The 22802-nt window shown below is 50.7% G+C and overlaps 1 protein-coding gene across 1 annotated transcript in view; it reads left to right on the top strand.

The window, feature by feature from the left end:
* The window catches only part of CHCHD6 (coiled-coil-helix-coiled-coil-helix domain containing 6), a 237324-nt gene extending 215652 nt beyond the window's left edge, over positions 1 to 21672 (top strand). The window contains exons 7-8 of the mRNA XM_006763226.2: positions 19022 to 19157; positions 21478 to 21672. Coding sequence (XP_006763289.1) covers positions 19022 to 19157; positions 21478 to 21483 — 142 coding nt within the window. The 3' untranslated portion in view covers positions 21484 to 21672. The remainder of the gene's footprint in view (positions 1 to 19021; positions 19158 to 21477) is intronic.
* Positions 21673 to 22802: the final 1130 nt, after the last annotated feature.

Below are 22802 nucleotides of genomic sequence, written 5' to 3'. Positions count from 1 at the left end.
GATCCTTCTCCTCTGTGACTCCCTAGCTCTGGGTCCTGGGACAAGTGGTTCATCCGCTCTGGATCTCAGCTTGCTCATTTGTGCTGATACTGTCCTTGCAGGCTGGAGCAGGGGTAATATGAGATGATGTTTATACAACACCTAGCATAGAGGTTGGCACAAAACAAGGCCTCCAAAATAGTTAGTCCTGGACTGTTCATATACTGTCATCACTGGCCACCTGTGGCTATTACATTGGATTTCAAAGACCTACTACAAAAAAATGAATGTAAACTATCTCAACATGTTGCTTACATGTAGAGATGATAATATTTGGTTAAATAAAATGCATTATTAAAATTAATTTCCTCCATTTGTTTTTACTTTTTTATTGTGGCTCCTAGAAAATATTAAATTCCATATATAACCCACATTCTATCTCTATTGGACATTACCATCGGTCTCTATCTTCCCTCTCCCCTTGCCTGCCTCCCTCCCTTCTTCATGTCCCCACCACCTCACAGGTGCCTGGCATGCTAGATGCCAGCCCTGGGCCCCATGTCTCCCCACACAGCCCTCCTCCTCATCTGCAAGGTAGGCTCGCAGAGACAGGTGTTATCCCATTGGACAGGTACGTAAACTGAGGAATTCAGTCTGGGCCATGCAAATAAAAAACCTGGAACCAGTGATCTTGGGGAACATCCTTTTCTTTCCCCATTTTAAACATGAGGAAGCTATAGATGAAATGAAATGCCTTTGTCAAGGTCAGAAGCCAGTTAGCAGTTGAGTAGGAACCAACCTAGGTTTTCTGGCTCCAGTCCACTGGGATTTCCCTACCCCATACGCCCCAGTTTTATTGGCTGACATCCAGCAGAGTTTAAGGTGCATTGGGTTCAGTGTCCACATAGAATTGGAGAGACTGAGCTCCTAAGCACCACAGAGGAGCAGCTCGGGTAGTGCAATGGGCCGCAGGTTTGGATAAGAGATAGAACTACACCTGTTGCAACCTTCAGGACCAGTGCCTCTGCAGCTGGTCTAAGGGAGGTGGGGGAAGGTGGCACCTTCTACACTGGGTGCTGGTACAGCATGGGCTTTGGAGTCTGGGCAACTTTGGCAGACACGCTCTACCTGCTGTGTAGTTCAGAGTCTTCATTGTGTGATGACTGAGTTCTGTTCTCAGCAGGTGCTCAGCACATGGTAGCATCCCTCTAAAGGTTCAGAATCTCTATGAGGGTTGTGCTGTGATTCACTGGTCTCTCATCGCCGTGCTGGGCTCTGCATGCCTTGCATCCTCAGGTGACACCAGTGGGCATATATCAGTAAGAATTTGAGCAGAGTGTGAGGCAGATAGGCTTGAAAGGGATCGGAGGGCATGTGTAGGGAGATGGTCTTGCAGGGCCCTTGCTGTCTCTTGCTAGCAGAGCTGGAATTTTGCAATAACCTCTGGGGCCCAGACCCAGATAAGGATGCAAAAGTCTAGCATCCTAAGCCATGTGACTGAGAAAAATGTGGGGTTTCCAGGCTCTACAAAGAGACCAGGCTGCAGATTATCTTGCTCTGCAAATGGCCAGCAGCAAGTCATGATGCTGAGAACCCAGAGAAATGGCTCTTCTTACCCAGGTCGCCATGTTCTCACTCCCCTGGTTTGTAAAAGTACAGGCTGCCAACAAATCCATTTTAATCAGGGCAAATGGGCAAGGGGGCAGTTAGCTGGTGACTTTTGGCTCGGGGTGAGGAAGGTGGTGACCCTCTTCATGGCCAGCATTGCAGGGAGAGGAGTTAGACACCAGCCTTGAGAGCAAAGCCACCTGAGACTCAGTACCAGCCCCACTGCATGCTGGTGCTGCGACACTGGGCAAGGTAGACCGTCCCCTCCCATCCCCCCCCGCCCCCGTCTGCTTTCTCAGCTGGGAAGTGGAGGTGAGAGAACCCCTAGTACACTGGCATTTAGGTCGCATGGGAGTGAAAATGTAAAGGAGGAGGCAGAGGGCTGGCACATAGTAAGGACTCGATCAATGCCGTTCGTCTTATTTATCACTGCTGTCGACTCTGCTGGAATCCAACAGCCAGTGCAGACTTCCAAGTTGCAATTTTTTGTGCCATGAACCACATTAAACGACTCATGCCAATAAGGTTCTAAATGAAATGCCTCTCATAATGAGAGAGAAAATCCTAGTACCCAAGATGCCCCAATGCTTTGTCAAGAGCTATCTTCCTGTGGGGCATCAGTGGGTAATTACAACCAGGCGCAGAAGGAAAGGTCAGCTCTGCTGGCTGGTCCCCAGCTCCACAGGGTCCCCTTCCCTCGGGACTGCCTGCGCATTAGGCCCCACCAGCCCCACATGGAGGGTCTCTGAAAGCTCTGCTTCTATGTTCCCAGGCACAGGGCCTCCCTGCCTCCCAGCTCAAGGTATCAAGAAGCTGTCTCTCTGCCCCTGCTCTTCCTGCATCACCTTTTGTCTCATTCTTCCTTTGCTCCTTGGAGCTCCTGCAAATATTCCCGCGGATGGAAGACGACGGCAGGTTGGAAGGCATTTTTGTTGTCAGACCCTTCCTATGGACCAGCACCATAGATGGCTCCCTGTCATCCGCTTTGAATACATCACCTCATTTATTCCACTATTCTATCGACAGTTGCCCAAGGTGATATGGAGCTAAGGAATAGGGGAGTCAGCCTGCAGCCCACGCCAACTGCCTCCAGAATCTGCCCCTCAGAGGGAGGTGTGGCTAGGGAACACAGCTGGGACCAAATGGTGGAGTTTTGAGTGCCAGGAGTTTGGGCTTTATTCTGATGCCTTGGGAAGCCATCAGAAGTAGCTGAGCTATGAATTGGTATGATCAGATGTGTGTTTTAGGAAGATAACTCTAGTAGTAGTGTATTAAGTCTGTTAAGCCAAACTCTCCCATCCTGTCCTTGTGCAGTTATTTTTAAACCCCAGTGTAGGAAATTACATTTTTCTTTACCAATTTCATGCTCATTTCTGCCTGTTGTTTCAGCTTCTTTCTCAGTATGTGTGTGTGTGTATGTATGTGTGTGTGTGTGTGTGTGGTGGGGGGAGGGGTATGTATGCCAGGAGAATGCCTTGAGATGGCTCCCTGCCATGCAGCCACTGGCTTGTGACAACTGTGACTTGTGGCAGCGTAGAAAGCAGGAATTTTATCTCTCACATACCTGGGCAGTGATGGAAAAAGATGGGATGCCAAAATAACATGACTGATCTTTTAACAACTCTGCCAGAATTTACACTTACTCCGTTGACTCTGTCTGTAAGCAAATTGATTTGGAACTTCTATTTTAGAATTTCAGAGATAAAACAGCCTTTATTTGTTCCTTCTGGTTCAACAAATATTTAGCTCCTACAGTGTGCAAGCACTCCTTGATGGTGTGTCTCATGCCAATCTGTCTTCACCCTCTATAACTGTTATCTGGGTGTATATACATATACATATGATAACATGGTAAGAAATGAACTTTTTAACTCCATCCAGGGACTTTCATAGTACCTTAGATCTACAATATGTAGATTTGGTATTTACACATTGTTTGATTTGCTGTTTACTGTAGCATTTTAAAATGACCACTGATAAAAAAAAAAAGTCAGATGAGCATATATCTTTACAGTTTTTCAAAATGAAAAATAGTTTTGTTTTCTCATTTGAAAAATGATACATGAATATTGCAAAAAAAATGAAATGATGCAGAAAATATACACTTAAAAGAATACAAAATTTCTCCATGCTTATGTTTTGGTGACATCACTCTGCTCACAAGGAACGCAGATACACAGTTGCATACAAGGGGGATCATGAGCTCCTGAGAAACACAGAGTTTAGTATTTTCTGTTTCCCCTTCATATGCCATGGATCTCTTTCTGTATCAGGCAAAGTAGATTCACATTTTCACTTTTGATTAGCATATTATTTTTCTGTATGACTATAACAGAATTTATGTAACCAATCCCCTATTGATGGATCATTGGGTGTTTTCCCATTTTTTTTACCAATATCATGAACACTGACAAACAGCCGTATCTTTCTTTGTGCACTTATTTGTTTAAATCCTTCTAGAGGGAAGAATGGGGTCAAAGGATACACATACACACAAATATATCTGCATTTGTATTTATATACTTACATCTTACCAACTGGCCTTCTGAACGATAGAGGTTCTGTACCAATTTTCACTCCAAACACTGATGCTCTGGGGTTTCCAGTTCCCCTAATCCCCCAAGCACAGGATTATAACTTTTCTAAAAAACATCTTTGCCAATCTCAATAACAAAAACAATAAACAAACAAACCTCTTGTTTTTAAAACTCCTCTTTTCCTCAGTGTTAGTGAAACTAAACCCTTTTATGTTATTGGCCATTTGTATTTCCTCTTTTGTGAATCCTTACTTATGGCCTTTGCCCATTTTTTCTTATTATGCCTTTTAAAAAGATCTTTGTATAATGGTGTTATTAATCTTGTATCATTTTTTGTTGTAACTGTTTTCTTAGTTAATTTTTAAATTTTTGCCCTTTGGAAGTTGATTTGGGGGGTAGTGATAAAAATATTTCTGTTGTTCACTTTTCTTTTAATATATTTTTATTGCTTTCAGAAAGGAAGGGAGAGGGATAGAGAGTTAGAAACATCGATGAAAGAGAAACATCGATCAGCTGCCTCCTGCATGCCCCCTACTGGGGATCGAGCCCACAAACCCAGGCATGTGCCCTGACCAGGAGGGAATCAAGCCATGACCTTCTGGTTCATAGGTCGATGCTCAGCAATTGAGCCACACCGGTCAGGCTGTTGTTCACTTTTCTTTTGTGACTTACATTACCAGGGACTTGCCTCCCTCAATACTTGTATTTTTAGTATTAGTACCACTATGGTTTTATTCTCTGCCATTAAATCATTGCTCCAAAGGATCTCACTGTGGTTTATTTAGGTGTAAGATATGAAGTACAGATCCCTCTTTGTTGTTGTTTTTCTTCCAAATAAGGAGTCCTTTGTCCCACTAGCAATGATATAAAATTCCACCCAATCATATGCTGAATTCCTAAGGTCTATTTCTAGACTGTTTTTCAGCACCTATCCTGCATGTCTTAAATACGCTTAAAACATATTATGCAGATATGGTGGGCTCTTTTTAGGATAAGTGCATCTTTTTTTAATACATTCAGTCCTCTCAAATTGTCATCTTTATTGTATTTGTTTTGTTTTTGAAATATTTTCAAACCCATAAAGAGTTTACAAGAATGATAGTGAATGTTTGCTTATCCTCCTAATTGCTTACATGTTACAGAGTTTGCATTATCACCTTTCCTTCTAGATTAAAATACTGTCTTTTGCCCTGACTGGTTTGGCTCAGTGGATAGAGCGTTGGCCTGTGGACTGAAGGGTCCCGGGTTCAATTCCAGTCAAGGGCATGTACCTTGGCTGCGGGCACATCCCCAGTAGGGGGTGTGTAGGAGGCAGCTGATCGATGTTTCTCTTTCATCGATGTTTCTAACTCTCTATCCCTCTCCCTTCCTATCTGTAAAAGATCAATAAAATATATTTTTTAAAAAAATTCTAAAAAAATAAAATAAAATACTGTCTTTTCCTAACTTGGTGACCTATCAGCCCTAACTATTCTAGTCCATCACCTACCTCCCAGGAAACACATCTTCTAGCCCACACACACCTCTTCTAGTCAGGAAATCCATGCTGATTTAGCCACAGACCACATGCATGGTTTGCCTGCTATCCAACTTCATCTCTTTCCTTTCTGGTCCGGGATCCTGCCCAGGAGTCTGCACTGCACTTACTTGTTATGCATCATCAGACTTATTTGGTATGGAACAGTTACTTAGTATTTCCCTGTCCCTCATGACTCAGTCCTAAAGAGTACAAGCCTTTCTTTTTGTGGGCGACCCCAATGTAGATTCACCCTATGTTTCTCATGACCAGATTCAAGCTATGTGTTCTTGGCAGGAAGAACCCAAACTGATGCTGGGCCCTTCACAGTGATATTGATCTTGACCTGATTACTTTGGTGTCTGCCTGGTCTCTCTGGTACAAAGTCTACATTTTCCCTTTGTATTTGATTAGTATTTTGTGTGCGGATGCTCCATAGTATGCCAACATTCTGGTCCTCATCAGACCTCCACCTGTCACCCTTTTCTCCCAGGAATGACTCTTGCCTGAGTCAGCCACCACCATAATGGTTTTAAATGGTTTATTCCCATTGCTTCTTCTACATTCGTGAATTGACATTCTATTAAAGGAGGAGTTTTCTCTTTTCCCCCATTTAGTTAGGTATTTACTTATCTATACTAGTATATATAAAAGCCTAATATACAAAGTGTCCCCTCGGGAGTTCGACTGACTGGGAGTTTGATCACTCGCTATGACGTGCGCTGACCACTGGGGGGAAGCCTGGAACGAAGGAAAGCCCCAGCCAGCAGCCAGGGAAGGGAGGCCCCAGCTGGCAGCCGGCAGCCACTAGGGACCCTACCTGTGCACAAATTTCATGCACTGGGCCTCTAGTTTATGTTAGTAAAGAGTCAAGAATTCACAGTTGCCAAAACCAGTTTGGCTCAGTGGATAGAGCGTCGGCCTGCGGATTGAAAGGTCCCATGTTCAATTCCGGTCAAGGGCATGTACCTTGGTTGCGGGCACATCCCCAGTGGGAGGTGTGCAGGAAGCAGCTGATCGATGTTTCTCTCACATCAATGTTTCTAACTCTCTATCTCTCTCCCTTCCTCTCTGTAAAAAATTAATAAAACATAAAAAAAAGAATTGACAATTACTCATTGAGTTGTAATATATATTCTAATTTATTTTGATATTCAAAATGTGCTTGATTTGGACCTTCAAACATACTTCTGTCTTTTGGTATGTTTCTTCATCCTCTGAGCACTTCTTTACCTTCTGGCACAAGGTTTTCCTGGATTATCTTGTTCTTTCCTGGCCCCAGTCCTGAAATCAGCTACTTCTCCAGGAATCCCTGCTCTTGTTACTGGAGAGTGGTATTTAGAAACCAAGACCTGGGCACTGGGTGTGCTCATTGCTACTAGAGTGTCATTGTTTCTAGGTACTCTCAGGGACTAGAGCTAGGAATATGGATATGTATAAGCATAGGTGTTTATATGTGTGTAACATACACACGTGCATTCATCCATAAGGATGTCGTGTCTGTCTGTGTATGTAAAGCTCACACTAATACTCTAATTCTAATGCCTTGGGTTCTTTGTAACCTTCTCTATGTTGAGATCCCTTCTTAGAGAGCGAGAGGCCTGGCTCCCAGTATCCTCAATATATGTACTTATTTGTTCAATCACTGAACTTTTGTGCTCGGTGTAATCAACTGCCCCACTGCTCTGGCTGCCTTTCTACCCATCACCTCTGCATCTCTACCCACTGCTCCAGCTGTAGGCACACCGTAGCCACCACTCTCCAGTCGCCCTTCACCACCTGTTTTTTTAGCTTCTGCTGGAAGGGAAAACAAAGGGGTGGAAAAAGCATCCATTCTTTGTGTTTTGAAAAGAGCTCAAGTCCTTCAGTAACTTCAGGTGGATAGAGTTGGGAAATGGAAGCATAGCCTCCTGCCCCCACTGCATGGCTGCAGGATGGAGCCATGTCTCCCCACCTTGCTTGTTGGGCTTCCTCGCCTTGATTAGGTTGTGTCAGGGGTCTCACTGGACTCCATTGAACCAGAGCTGACTCTGTGATCATACCAAGTTGTGACGTTAAAGGATGAGACCAATTTTTCTGGGTGCTTTTTACACAAAGGATACTGTCACAGTTCCCTTCTTGTGACATTTGATGACATTTGCCTTTGGTGACATGTGAGGTACAGGTAAAGGTGATGCTCTTGGGGATCCCCTTTGCCTCCTGGGGTGTCACTGTTGTTGTACGGGGAGTCGGGCCGTCGTTTTCCTTGCCTACACAATGAATCAGGAGCCCTCTGCAAAATGCCGGGGTTGGACAAAGGAAGCCCCCCATGATTTTCTGTGCTGTTCAGTGTCTGAATATATGGGGAGACCATAGTTTAAGGGGAGGGACTCATGGGGAGGCTCCCTTAATCTGTTTATTCATTGTGATTCTGAGTAAGATTTCAACTGATAAAACATTTCTACAACTTAGGCTGAGAGGAAACGCTCTGTGTGAGGATGGTGGAAGGAGACACGGTTCAGAGTTATCATTTATCTCGGGCTCCAGTGGGGCCCTCCTGGTGGGCTCAGGGAGTGAGCAGAGCTTCAGGAGAGCCTGAGTTCATGGGCAGGTGGGGGCAGATGGGAGGAGGCCCGAGATGAGGCCACTCTGGTGGTGGGAGGAGAGAGGCTATGGCCTGTGCAGGCTGGACATGAGGGGCAAGCAGGAAGAGGTGTGGAGGGTGTTCCTGAGGCCCAGCCCAGGTGTCCAGGTAGAGGGTTTGGTGACAGTGAGGAGCCCAGAAGCATGTTGGGGCTGTGAGGGGCTCAAGACTTCAGCTTGGGTTGCACTAGGCAAAGGGAATACAGGAAGCCAGACCTGAGGAGCATCTGTGAGGAAGGCCCCCAGAGAGGAGCGGGTGTGGCTTTGACCCGGGCCTGCTTGCCCCACCAATAAGGTGTTTCTGTCCGAAGCTCAGCTGACTGGGTCCCATTTCCTTTCTGGCCTTTCTGTCCCCATGTCACGTGTGGGGGGGAGCTCTCACCAGAGCACGGACCCTGGGAACTCCTGCACTGAGTGACAGGCTGGCAGGGGCAGCGCCAGCATTCCTATGCCTAGGCTTTGTGTCTTAGCGCACGTGGCTGCCTGAACCCCGCTGGTGGCTGTGGACGGGTGGGAGGCCTTGGTATGTTCATTCCTGATAACTGTTGAGCACATGGCTGCTATGAAGGTGTCCTGGGCCATGTGGTTCACCATAAGGCTGGGTGAGCATAGCAGGAGCAGCAAGGGCTGGGTCCTTGGGAGCGTTCCTTCAGAGCTGGGGCATTGGGAGTAGTAAGAAGGAATCACAGGATAGCTACGTGGGGTGCCGTAGCCCAGGCTGGATGTGAGGGAGCTAGCAACAGGAGAGTGAATTGTGGTAGGGAGCAGGAAAGGGGAGGAGGAGGCTGGAAAGCAGGGTGCAGTGTGGCTAAGGACAGACACACTCTCAGGAGGTTTGGGGTGGATAGCCCAGGCCAGCCTGCCAGGTTACAAAGGCACCAAGCCAGACCAGGCAGACATCCAGCGGGTCAGGAGGATGTGGGCTGTGTCTGGAGACACTGTAAGAACCAGCCCAGAGACTTCCTGACTGATGCCCTGACTGCCGCAACTGATTTGTGGAATATCTGCTATGTTAGGTGAGGGCCTATAGGAACAGGTAATAAACTGGGATTCTGCCCTTAAGACACTCCTAGGCCAAGGGGAGATGGCTTCACACAGGTCTGGCCACAAGTGCTCGGTGGCCTAGTCGGTGATGGTCAGCACCCTTGCAGTTAAGCAGGGCAGCAGAGCAGAGGCCACACTGGATGGAAAGCAGGCTGGCAGCATGCCCACCCAGGACCACTGTCTCACAGGCGCTGTGAGAGAGCAGAAAGGGCACTGTGGTCTGCCTGGGGAGGAGCAGCGTGGCTAGCGTCCCTGCAGAAATGGCACTTGTGCGAACCTTGTAGAGGTGGGGGAGCTGTTCCAGAGAAGAAAGGGTGGGAGCCAAGGCGTAGCCTGGAAAAACGGGGCACGTTGAGAGGTTGGCCACCGTGCATCCTCTCACCACCTATTTATTTAACACCTGCTGTGTGCAGCACTGGCCAGGTCTGGGAATAAATGAGCAGTGGGAGGAGTATAAGGCCAGAAAACAAACAGAATTATGGCCATGAGAGCTCTGCATACTATGAGTCACACAGGCAGGCTGCTGGCAGGCAGAGCAGCAAGCATGGCATGGACACACAGGTGGCCCTCAGCTGGCATCAGTAGCACAGAAGCACTTGGTCTTCCTTAGCGGCTGGGGACTTTGCAGGTAAAGGGGATGGAGCTGTGTCATGAAGACGGCTCCATCTGCCAGGCAGCCTGGTGGCCAGAGGCATGGCAGGCAGTGGCATGGGAGCAGAGGGAGTCATGTGCTGGGCCCCTGAGGCCCGAGGGAGCGTGTGTGTCCAGGAGGCAGGAGCAGGTCCCTGTGTTAGAGCAGAGATGAGGGCTAGAGGTGACAAGAACCCTGCAGGGCAGCAGAGCAGATTGAGCACAAGGTTAGGAGGGCAGAAGGGCTTTGAGCACCACATAAATGATGGAATCCAGTAGGAGTCAAGCTGGGGCCTGGCTCACAGTCTAATTGCGAGTTAGTCATGTTGGCAGCAGAGTGCAAGGTGGGCTTGAGGGAACAGGGAAACGCTAGGAAACCAGTGCTAAGCCCATGACAAGTGGTGGGACGTCTGAATTAGAACAGAGGACACAGGAGAGTGAAAACAGGCACCTAAGAGATTGGGAGCCAGAGTAAGCAGGACTCCATCCTCCACCTCTGTGGTCCCAGTGCCAGTCTTGTCTCCTTCCGGCAGCCTCCTTCTCCTCTGGTCCCCTTGTCCAGGGCGACACCCAGGCTGAGTCCTGTCTGTACTGCATGCCTCCCCTCCAGTTCAGAGCTCCACATTTATTTGTGTGGTTTCTGCTCTGCTACATCAGAGGCTCTGTGAGGCTTTGTGGGAGGAGGAGGTACAGGGCAAGGAGAGTGGAGCTGGGAGCCTTGCCTGTGGGCATGGCTGGCGCTGAAGCATGGAGCTAGCAGGGCAGGCCCAGACAGTTGGCCATCCTTCCGCAGGAAGCCCTGAGCCAGGGCACCTGCATTGTCATGCTTGGAGAGGGCCCTCCACCTGGTGTTAGCCAGGAGCTAGGCTGGGAGCAGACCAGCAGAGGGTTGTAAACTAGTCAGGAGCTGACTGAAGTTGCCCTGATGGGAGACAATGAGGGCTCAGCGGGAAAGGGGGCAGGAGGGGCGGGGGGAGGGAAGAAGTGGCTTCTCCCAGACTGGGATCCTGGAGGCCCTCCATGCAGTTACCCATGCTGGCTCCCGCCTCTGCCGAGGGCCATGCTGGAGGAGGTGGTTTCTGAAAGCCTTCAGCAGCCCAGGCAGAACACAGCTGGGGCCCTGGGACCCCCACTCTAGGGCCAAGGCCGCCTAGGGACTGCATATGGGCCTCCAATGGCAGAAACAGTGCCAGATAGCTCTTCAGCCCCAGGTGGTCTCGGTGGTGTGCTCCTCAGGTACCAGACACGACACCACTGAAACCCTGCTGTTTCCTTCCTCATCACAGGTTCCCAGAAGGTGCCAGCCTGTGTCCATCCCACACGTCTAGTGAAGCTGGAGGGGTCCCTAAGGGAAACTGTGCATCCTCTGTTGTCTTTTCAACAAAGGAACCAGGCCAGGGATGGCCCCTCCCCATTCTGTGTGTGTGTGTACCTGCATGTGTGCATGAAGTGATAGTCCCAGGAAGAACTCTGTCACAGGCAGCCTCTCCTTCACCGACTGAGAGCAGCCAGGGGCCAATTGGTGTTTTGTATCCTCTTGTGAGCAGAGCTCTCCCTCCGCTCTCAGCGGAAGAGCTGTCTTGCCAAGGCCTTGCCTCCTGGAATAGCTGCCTCCAGCCCGCGGGATGGGGGCAGCTGGAGGCCGGCATTCAGCAGCTGATAGTGATCCCACGTGGCACATTGATCGATGGTGGGATCTCTGGGTTCCACTTACCCAGGCTGAATGGCACATCGTCAATAGCAGCCGGTTAACCAAGTCCTCCGTAACCAGCTGGTCTCGTCAGCACCTCAGCCCTAGCTACGGGTTAAAGCCGAAACCTTTCCTGAACAGCTAGATTGGAGCTGACGAAGATGAATGTCTAATTCACTTGCGATCTCCTTAGTGCTGCCTGTAATAAAAAGCCTGCTCTATATAGTCATCCCCTGCCGATGTTTCTCTGAAATTAAATAATCAGGAGGACATATAATAGTCCAATTCCACACCAGGCCAATATTATCAGATTGATGTCAGCCGTGATAATAGAAGAAGGAGAAGTTGATGTGATTTCATTTATTAAATAAAATAAGAGAGCACACCGAGGGTTTGGGGCTGCTCACAAGAGGATGCGGTGCACACTCCGGCAGCTGACCTTCCCTGCCAGCTAAGGGGCTGGAGATGCTGTCCCCACCGCCCAGGCCAGCAGCACTGGCGGGGCCCTTCACTTCCTTTGCTGCTTCCTTCTCACCTTTCCAGTTCATGCTGCTCTTTGTTCTCAGCCTCCCTGCGTGGCCGCACATTCATGACCTTCCTCCCTCACTCTCCCTCCTGTGGATCTGGGCATGCCAGCCCTCTTCCACTTCCCACTTTGAGTCAGCAAACTTCTGGCTCCATACAGGAACCCTGACTACTGTGTGATTTGGGGCAAGTGTCTTTGTTTCTTCTTTGTTGTTTTGTTTCTTTCTTGGTTGTTTCTTCTTTGGAATATTTTGGGATTTTCCAAAGGCAGAATGGAGCTAAGATGGACAGAGTGTGGATAGCAAGGGCTGTGGAACCAAACACACCAGGCTCTTATCCTCAGTGACTCCATCTCACTGTTGTGTGACCTCAGGTTAAGTCACTTAACCTTCTGAGACTAGTGTCCCCATCCACAGAAAGGGACAGGGATGCCTCACTCACAGGGCTATTGTGGATATCCCTAGGACCTGGCACGCAGAAGGCCCTACAGATATTGGTGCTCAAATGACCAGGACCACACGCCCATCCAGATGTAATCTCAGATGAGGCTGGATTTTCCTTCTATACTGTTCACCAAGATAAAAGCGTGCCCCTTATCACCTCCCCTGGCCATAGCCTGATCCTCACCTAGATCTCTCCCTCCAGTGAGGGCTTCGTGGGAGCATAGGGGGCAGCTCTGTAGACCTGGTTATGAATGACAGCTTCTTCACTTGCCAATCAGATGAAGGGACTCAAGTCAGAGGAACCAGTTCTTCTCTAAATGGAGACAGTAACCTGCAGGGGTGGCAGAGACCAAACACTGTGCCGACCACCGAGCCTGGCACTCGCTGGATACTCGTTAAGGGGTAGCTGCTGTGGCCGAGGAGCCTTATGTCATAGAAGCTCGCGTGTTGCTCTGTTAGAAGGTGACCAGCCTACGACCAGTTTCCACCGGTCTGACACTTCCAGCTCTGCCTCTGGAGGTCAGGTCCCATCCCTTTCCTCCGTGGCTGATTGCATACATTTCCTAGGGCTGTTGTGACAAAGAACCAAAATCAGACTGGCTCTCCCTGAGGCAGGAGGGGGTTTCTGTCCCATGCCTTTCTCCAAGCTTCTTGCATTCCCTGGCTTGTAGACGTATCACTCCAGTCTCAGCCTCTGTCATCACTGTGGCCTTCTCTCTGTGTGTCTGTGTCTCTCTGTGTCTCTCCTCTTCTTATAAGGACACCAGTCATATCAGATTAAGGGCCCTCCCTACCCCAGAATGACCTCATTCTAACTAATTATATCTGTAACGACCCTGTTTCCAATTAAGGTCACATTCTGAGGTTCCAAGAAAGACATGATTTGCGGGGGAGACTCTCCAACCCACTGACCAGCATACGTACAGATAGTTCTCAGGAGCCCCTGACCCCATAACCTCACCACATTGTCTTCTCTAGATAACATTTTGGCTGCAAGTGACAGACACTCAGTCCCAGCTAACATAAGCCAAAGATTGAGTGTATTAGCTTGTGCTACAGAAAAGCAAAAAATGGTTCAAGAAGTTCAAATGGCATCAAGGTGTGTTTCCTTCCTGGCCATGGCTGTTGGAGGTCTTCTTTTAATTCCTCCCTGTGGGGGCACAGTTTTAGCCCTGTACCTTTCATTGGGCCCATGAGGCTGTGGGACTGGACTGTCCTAGCCCAGTCTCGATGGTATGGACTGGGGCGGGCAGAGCCCCACGGAAACTGCAAAGGATACATCTGCTTCATCTGGTGGCGATGCACTAGTGGATGAGCATGGTGCACGGTCACTGCTTCATAAAGTTCCCTTCCTCCCGAGGCCTCACATGGGGTACTCCCTTCAGGGCACACCCAGTCACATGCTTTCTGCATGCAGCTCCAAGCCATGTGTGCAGACAGATAGGCAGAAGTGGAATCCGGTGATGTGCATGCTGGTGAGGGCAAATAGAAGGCTCCTACAATCAGAAAAGGCTGTTCAGAGCTCTGTCGCATGGGTGGGGCAGTGAGAAAAGAGAGAAGGAGCAGGTACAGATGGGAGGAGCCTGGGTCCCTAGGCCATGTTCTGGGTGCTTCCCCCTGGTGCAGCTTTGCCTGGGGGAAAGTGGGAGTGAGGCCAAGAGGCTAGCAGGCCACCAAAGGCCTGAAACCAATGCCCTTGCCCAGCTTGTGAGATGCTGGGGACACAGCCTGCCCTTGTGGGGCATTTGGACTAGTGGCACAGTGACTTCAACAACACAGCTGAATACTGATGACAAGACAGGCATCTAGAATGACTCCAGGTCTCCAACTGGGGTGGGTGACTGTAGGGATAGTGATACCACTCACCAAGACAGAAACTAGGGAGGGGGAGTTGGATCCCTGGTGCTAGATAGTAAATTCCATTGAGAACATGGCAGTCAGGGTAATGGAAGCTCGGGTGGAAGGCTCCAGGGGCCTGTGTGGTACGGAGGTCTTATGCTCCAGAGGGTTAATTGTTGGAATGGTGAGAGGTTAAGTTAGGGGGTTGGCAGGAGTAGTTGATGAGCTAGCCCAGGGGTCTTCTTGGCAAAGGAAGTGAGCAAGGGGTTTTTGTGCCCAAAGGGGACGGGGTGGGGAGCAGTGGTTAGGAGGTGGAATGGTGCCCAGGGAGGGGATCTTGAATGATGCAGAACGCCCAGAAGTCATCATGTCATCGATGCAGCCTTGTTAGCCTTTGGGGGGCCCTTACTCCCCAGCGTCTGCATCATGACGCTGGTGACTGATCAGCAGAAGGGCCTTTGTCTGAGTGAACAGGGCGGTTCTTGGAATTGGGGGTCTCTGCTACCCTGTGCCCACCTGTGGCCATCAGGCCCATGCTCAGGGCTGTTGGTGAGTCGGGCTGTGGATGCCCCTGGTGCTGCTGGAGCAGCAGTCAGCCAGTTTCCCGAGTGCCCATGACACCAGAAGCCCACGCTGGTTCTGAGTCCCAAGCAGCTCCTCCTGGTGGGTTTCTCCTCTCCATCTGACTCCTGAACACACATGAAAGTAATGAAGGCAGAGCCTTGCCCTGGTTTGTTGGACCCCCAAACATGTGTTCTCCCCGCTGGCCCACAGGGTGCCATGCTCAGGTCTGCTGGCTCCTTAGAGAAGGGATGCCATGATTAGTTCTGGGGAAAAGAGGCACCAAGGTTCCAAGGAGAGAGGCACCAGTGAGGCCTGGGCAAGCTCTGAACTGGGTCTGGAATGATATGGAAGCTTAGGTTATAGGGAGAGAGACATGTTCAGACAGGGATCCCCAAAGCCACCTTGTCTCAGCTCTGTTCCACCAAGTGCCACCAGGAACCCCAGCCTCCCTCCCTCAGCTCCTCCCAGTTCACCGGCCCCTCCATGCCTTGATATTCCACATGGACAGCCAGGTTGTTAGTGAGAGCCGTACTTCACAGCATGCTCCCCTGTTCTTTGGCAGCCTCCAGCAGGCAGTGCCCCATTGTGCAGATGAAGAAAGTAAGGGCCTAGGAGGTGACAGCATCCTTAGCAATGCATGCGAGGCTTCGGACTTGAGTGATGTTAAACCCCCAAAGCCAGCGGACTCCCTTAGACGGGTGAACAGGACTTATCTCAATCCCTGAAAGTTCACAGAACTCAACAGATACCTTTCTCTGTGCATTTGAAGAGCAGCTGTTCACAAGACTAAATGTTTTGAAAATCAGCAGTTTCTTAAGCCGGTTACCATGGACCAGGGCCGGGCAAGGCTGTGCTTGGATAGAATGCACCTACTTTCATGAATGGTTTGACCACAGGCCTAGCCCTCCCCTGCTCTGAGAAAGCCTTGTATTGTCGATCTGTGCTCTCCCTGTCAGACCTCATTCAGAGCTGTTTTGCAGGCAAATGGGTGAAATTTCTTCCAGTTGACATTTGCCTGCCATCCTGTCTCCTCATATTGTTCCTGATAAATCCCTGAGGACGGAGGCCTCTGCAGTCCCAGAGGTGGTGCTGGGGTGGAGGGGCTGGGTTTCGACATGGCCCAGTTTCTCCTGAGCTGGGAGCCCACTAAGTGTTTGGTGAGATCTGCCCTCAGAATGCACAGTGGTCCTTGTCCAGGGACCTGCAACCAAATGAGGAGGGGACAGAGAGAGAGGGACGAGTTATGAAGAAACTGCTCTGCCTATTTACGACCCGAAATGTGAGAGCCGTGCCTCTGCTGTAGGTGGAGAGGGCAAGGCTCTCGGTCTCAGGGCTCTGCTTCTAGGATGACTCAGCTGCCCCACCTGGCTCAGGCCACTTGGACCCCACTTGACCTCCTCCAGGACACCTGTCCACATAGACCTGTAAGCCTTGGACAGGCTTGCAGCTCAGAACAGCTGTCCCTACTGAGCCTGATGCTTCCCCAACCAAGGAGGCCTGCTGGGCCTGCCAGCAACCGGGCTGTAGCCAGGAGCAGGCCCTCCTGGGAGTCATATGATGGTGGGATGCTGCTTCAAGGCAGTACAAAGGAGGGTGCAATAAAACCTGTGTCCTCAGGCGCTCCTGCTTCAGGGGCAGCGCCCAGTGAGAAACAGCAGAATAGGGCCGGTGTGAAGGACAGCAGAGATGCCAGCAGAGTGCCCACGGAAAGACGTGGCCTCCCAGGCCGCACCCTGCATGGGCAGGTCTGAACTGGGAAAGGAGAGGCCCAGGCCTCCGGAGAATGGAGAACCAGAGATTAAAACAAGGAGGGCAAGGCAGTGGGATGGAGGGCAGAAGCAAAGGTCTGACTTCATGTCATTCCTGAGAGAGAACATTGGAACAGTTGGGACTGAAGCAGCAAGCAGTCAGAGAACTGACACGAGGCAGAATGCCCATTTAGAGCCTGGCTGTCCTTAAGAACACAAGTCCATTGTTTTTATTTTTAATATGTTTTTATTGATTTCAGAGAGAGGAAGGGAAAGATATAGAATCATCAATGACGAGAGAGAATCATTGATCGGCTGCCTCCTGTAAGCCCCCTACTTGGGATTGAGCCCAAAACCAGGGCATGTGCCCTGACCCGGAATTGAACCATGAACTCCTGGGCCACACCAGCTGGGCCAGAAGTCCATATTTAAAGTCCTGCAATTAGACACATCCATGTCAAAAAGTTTTCACATACAAGAATGGAGAGACATCCTATAAGCATTGGAGGAATCAGGTGGTCACCCCACTGTACCCTAGTTGTTGGCTGTCCCTGTTTATCTGCCCAGTGAGAGGATCCTGATCTGAGGAGCTCCTCTGTCTCCATGTGCCGAGAAGAAACCCCATGTGCCTTCCTTCAATAAGAAATCTCTAAGACCTCGTTCGTGCTGTGTGGACATGAACAGAACCGTGTCCTCAAGGGCGAGAATGGAACCGCGTGTTGCTGGGGCAGAGCCTGGCCTCACAGCCTGCCGGGCTGTCCTGCTCCCTCCTTCCTGGAAATGGAAAGGTCGCTTCTCCCGCACACCCTTTACCTTCGAGTCGCAAACCTTTGAGTTGGCATGGCATGGCTTCTGTAGTTTATAAATCGCCGTTTTTATACGAGCTCTGGGCCTGAGTCTTATTAGTCTTCGCTAAACATAGTCACTTCACTCCCCTCGTCAGTGATGGGTGAGGGTGGGCTTTGACACAGTGGAGAAGGAGAAAGCTGATGTGTGTGAACAACAGACCGGAGATGACAGCCACCGTGCTGCTCTGGTGCAGGGGATCGGAGGGGCGATCTGACTGGGGCGGCCTCATTGATGGTACAGCAGCACCGGAAGTGCCACCTCCAGATACTTAGTGTGACCGTAAATCCTGGTGTCTTACTGCCTGAGCAGCTGAGTATTCTGTTCCTTTATGTTCGTAACTGTCTGAGTTATCTCAAAATAATAATGGTGTAGTAGATGAGTGGGTAAAAAGCTGTGGTACATTTACACAGGGGGATACTACTTAGCCATAAAAAAAAGAAGGAAATCTTGCCTTTTGTGACAGCATGAAAGGACCTGGAGAGTATTATGCTAAGTGAAATAAGCCAGTCAGAAAAAGACAAGTACCATATGATCTCACTTATATGTGGAATCTAATGAACAAAATAAAGAAACAAACAAAATAGAAACAGACTCATAGATACAGAGAACAGACTAATGGATGTTAGAGGGCAGTGGGGGTTTGGGGAGGTGGGTGAAACAGGTGAAGGGATTAAGCAAAAACAAACAAACAAAAAACAACTTCATAGACACAGACAACAGTGAGGTGATTACCAGAGGGAAAGACGGTGGGTGGAGGTAGGAGAGGGTAAAGGGCGGATAAATGGTGATGGAAAGAGACTTGCTTTTGGGTGGTGAACACACATTATACAGATGATGTATTATATAGACTTGTACACTTGAAACTGTATAAATTTATGTTACCCCTGGGAATTCAATAAAAAAATTTTTTGTTTCCTATTTTAAAAAAGAAAAAATGAAGTTTTTGTAGGTTCTAAACCTCCTTTGAAAAATGAAGAAAGAAAAAAATAATAAAGTATCCCAAAATACTGTAGTGGTTATCTCTAGGAAGTGAGATTCTCAACAGTTTTCTTTTTTTAGACAGTTCCATAGTATTCTAGTTTTCTCCACTGTGCATGCATTAGTTTTTAAATCAGAAAAACAACTTTGTGTGAGAAAGTAGCTATAATGTGTATAATTACATGGTCATAATCAGCCCAGAATTGCCCTGGGAGGCGGTGAGAGTGTCAGCACCACAGTCCTCTAGCTGGCTGCTCCTCTCCCCAGGGGCAAGAGCCCACTTCCCACAGCCCGAGACCCCTTGGGGCCCCCTGGTTCTCTCTGAGGAGTTACTGGAAGCGGAGGTGCATGCGGAACCTGCTGCCAAGCCATGGTGGTGAGCGAGTGCGCCCTCCCCCTCCCCTGTGCACTGGGATGAGCCCCAGGCCTGCCTGCTCTCTGTCCCACAGGCCCCGCAGGCTGGAGCCCGTGTGCTCAGAGCTGCAGGCTCAGATCCTTCACTGCTACCGCGACCACCTGCATGAGGTGCTCCTGTGCTCGGACCTGGTCAAAGCTTACCAGCACTGCGTGAGTGCCGCCCACAAGGTAAAGCCTGGGGCTTCTGGGCTCTGGGGGCGTGGGGGCGGGCACTGCAGAGCTGACAGCTGTCTGCATCTCTGTCTGCTGCATCAGGCATTCCAACCTCAAGGTCTCTGCCTTTCACACAGGGAGGGACTCATAGGCCTTAGATGCCCTCAGGCGCCTCCTGGTTCAGATGTGCTGCCCTGCTGTTCCCACAGGGCTCTTGGAAATCTAGACTAGGAAAAGGGCCCTGTGGGCATTGGGCCCCACTAGGCTAAGTCCAGGGGCAGCACTGGGCAAAGTCAGGGGGGCCAGTTAAGAGCATGTGTATGCCACCCATTTCTTACCTTTGAGCACTTAGGGTTGGGAGCACGGAGGAGGGCCCATGGCATAGGGTGGAGACCATGGAAAAGGTAGGTAAGCTCAGTGGAAGGAGAAGAGCCTTGGGTTGTGGAGGTGGAGGCACGGGTGTGGCCTGCCTCAGAGGAGGCGGGGACTGAGAGTATCCCACTGCCCACCCCACTCCTGTGGTGGTCTGAAGGGGCATGCAGGACTCAGCCTTTGTGAGAGGGAAGGGGTAACAGTGGGTCCAGGACTCAGGGACCTGTGGCTGTCCTAGACATTTGAGGCGGGCAGCATCTCTCCTGAGACATGGTCCTAGGGCCTTGTCCTCCTTTTCTGATTCTCCCAATCAGTTCCCTTCCCCTCCTCGCACTTCCCCAATTCCTGTCCCTCGTCTAGACCATTCCATCCCCTTCCCAAGTGCACTGTTCCAGGCTGGACCCGGCCCCTCCACACCCTGACATAGCTCCCCCACACACGTACCTAGGAACACTTCGGTTCAGAATCACCAGAGGGCTGGTGTGTTTGTTAAAAGAGCTGTGGGGTGGGGCCTTTTTCCTGTGGAAAACCTCTTTTGCCCAAGTAGGAGACAAGCTGCTGTGAGTTCTGCTGGTAGAAAGCCTAAGATCAGAAGTCAAGGGCTTCTCTGTGCTCAACAGCCTTACCTCACTAGAGCCCTTCTCACTTTTCTATCAGCCTGTTCCAGGCTCTACCCAGCTCATACCTGCCCAGTGTAGCTTTGAGACAAAGGAAACCCATCAGCAGGTCCGCATGGGATCAGGTCGGGGCAACGCCTGGATAGGTAGTCATTTCCTCTCCCCTGTGGAGCATGGAAAGCTGTTTGCTCTTCTTCAAGTTTAGCAGAAAAGACAGCCAACCATTGCTGCAGCCCTGTTGAGGGCAGGAGCCTGGAGCTGGGTGGCTTGCTAGACCACACTGGGGTCCATGGAACCGAAGGAAGGCTCTCCCGTGCCCTGTGCAACTGCCGAGGTCTTTGTGAAAGTCTGCACAGAGTGCCTTTCCCCTGGCAGGCCCTTCCAAGCCCCTGCTCACCACATAATGAAGGTTATTTGTACCAAGGGAAAGACCTGGGACTGAGGCAGCTCCCCTGGCTTCCCATCAGAGTCCTATCTCCGTCCTCCCTCTCTCATCCAGACCCTCCCTCCCCTTTCCCCCACACCAAGGCCAAGGTATGATCACAAAGGAAGGCAGATTGCATTTAACCAGCGTGCTCTCTGTAGCTCCAGCCTGCCCGAGAGAGACTGGGGCACTGCCAGGCCTGGCTCCCTCTTTCCCACACCTGTGCCTCCCCTCCCCCCAGAAAAGCATGTTCAACCTGACTCCAGAAGGGCCTCAGCACCAGACCCTCCAATTGTGCCCTGCGTGGGAAAGGCAGCCGGTGCCAGAGAAACTCAAACTGCCCCCTGCCAGCCTCCACCGCAGAGGAGCCTGGCAGAGCTGGCGATGGAGTTCAAGGCTCTAATAGTGATTTGTTTCTAGAAGCGGCCAGGTGGCAGTGTCTCTGGCAGAGGGAGTAGGAACAGGACAGAGGCCCACCTTGCTGGGAGTTGTGCAGGAGGCACTTCTCAGAGCATGGGCAAGCTCCTGCCTGTGCAGCACCTGCCGAGCCTGGTGGCGGCAGCGCATGTGTGGATGTGGACAGCAGGTGAAAGCCTGAGTCCAGGACATGCTCTCTGAGTGGTTTCATGTAGGCAGTTCTGAGAGAACAGAGGGGAGACCTGGTGGGGCTGAGGAGAACTGAGCTGAGGCCCGTCTATCTTCAGGGCGGGAGGTCAGGTGAGTGGAGGGTCCATGTTAGCTGGTCCTTGCAGCACGTGCTGAGTGAGAACTGTGCGTGGAGGTGAAGAGGCCAGTTCCAGGCTGCAGGGCCAGCTGGGCAGGACTGGTTCTGTTAACGCCCTCTTGGAGCCTAGGCCTGGCGTGCGCAGGGTTCCTGGGAGAAGAGGGCCATGCCTGAACTCTGACCTGTTTTCCTTTGTAGGGGTGAGAAGCAGCCACCATTCCTGGCCCTGGCAGTGACTTGGAGCCCTGAAGAGAGACCAATTATGGGACCACAGCCTCCAGACCCCCCGACCACAGCCATCTTCTGCCAGGTGCCCATGATGCTTAAGAAATGAAGGATGTGCTACTGTCCGAAAACAAATAAAGCAGCTGTCTGTGTTTTCAGTCACTTCTACAGCTGGCAGACAGTCATTGGTGTCTCCTCTGTGCAGCCCTGTTCTGGGCCCAGCAATGTAGGCTGACAAGACAGGCTGCACACCTCGAGGAGCACCCAACTGAGCAGGGGAGACAGGTGGGACCCATAATTCTGCTGTGGCCACAGGGGCAGGTAGGAGATTATATGAGGGAAATGGTTCTTTCTAGGGACAGAGCCAGGACAACAGGCCAGCTTCCCGACAGAGGCTCTGCCTGAGCTCCATTTCTGAAGCTGATGGATGACTGCAGGGCAAGCCAGAGGAGGCTTAGAGTGGGATCCCAGATGCGGGCTCAGGGGAGCTCAGACTGCACACAGCTGGGTGTTTGCAGAGAGCAAAGTGGGGGCGGGAGGTGCAGGGGGTGGATGCCAGGCCGAACTGCTGGGGGGTCTCTAGCAGGGAGCAGCACTGTTCAGTTCCTCCCTTTGAGTGATGCCACCCACACTCCCAGAGGAGGGTTGGCCCAAGTGGGGCAGGCCACCTGAAGGTATGAGAAGCCAGAGAGAGGCTGGTGGGGTGAGCCAGGGGAGCTAAAATGACAGGACTCTGGTTTTGATCAAGGATGATTTCCAAATTTCTGGCTTGGGTGCTGTTGATTTTACAGACTGAAATGAGGGACATAGGGACTGAAGGGGGCAGATGACAGCTGGGTTTGAGATGTGCTGTACTCAAGTTGATGTCCGAACACTGGCCTGCTAGTCCTTGACCTTTGGCAGGGCCCTAGGCTGAGGCGCCTTGAGCGCCCAGGGCTGTACTCTGTGAGGCAGAAAGAGGAATTTGGGGCGGGGCTTCTGCTCTGCTGACCACACTGCTGGTGACCTTGGATTTCCTGCTAAAGTTTGTTTGGAGAGCCCCCGGCCATCTGGAGCTAAGAGACTGCAATCTTAACTTAGGCTTTGCAGCCCAAACATCTCTGCTCACCCCTAGATGCTCATACACAAAGCTCCAGTGGGCAGTTGAGGCTTGGCAGTGTCCTGTTATCTGAGCAAGTCGCATGAAGCAGTTTTATTCAGCCAGGCTACATAGTGGCGGCCCCCTCTAGAAGTTCTGGGTTCATTTACCAAACCACACAAAGGTGAGTGGTCAGGGCCTGAGTCCCTCCCAGCCGACT

The sequence above is a fragment of the Myotis davidii genome, unplaced genomic scaffold (genome assembly GCF_000327345.1).
Source record: "Myotis davidii unplaced genomic scaffold, ASM32734v1 scaffold78, whole genome shotgun sequence".
NCBI classification, from domain to species: domain Eukaryota; kingdom Metazoa; phylum Chordata; class Mammalia; order Chiroptera; family Vespertilionidae; genus Myotis; species Myotis davidii.
The sequence above is the reverse complement of the archived record's forward strand: the minus strand, read 5'-3'. Positions and strand labels throughout refer to the sequence as shown.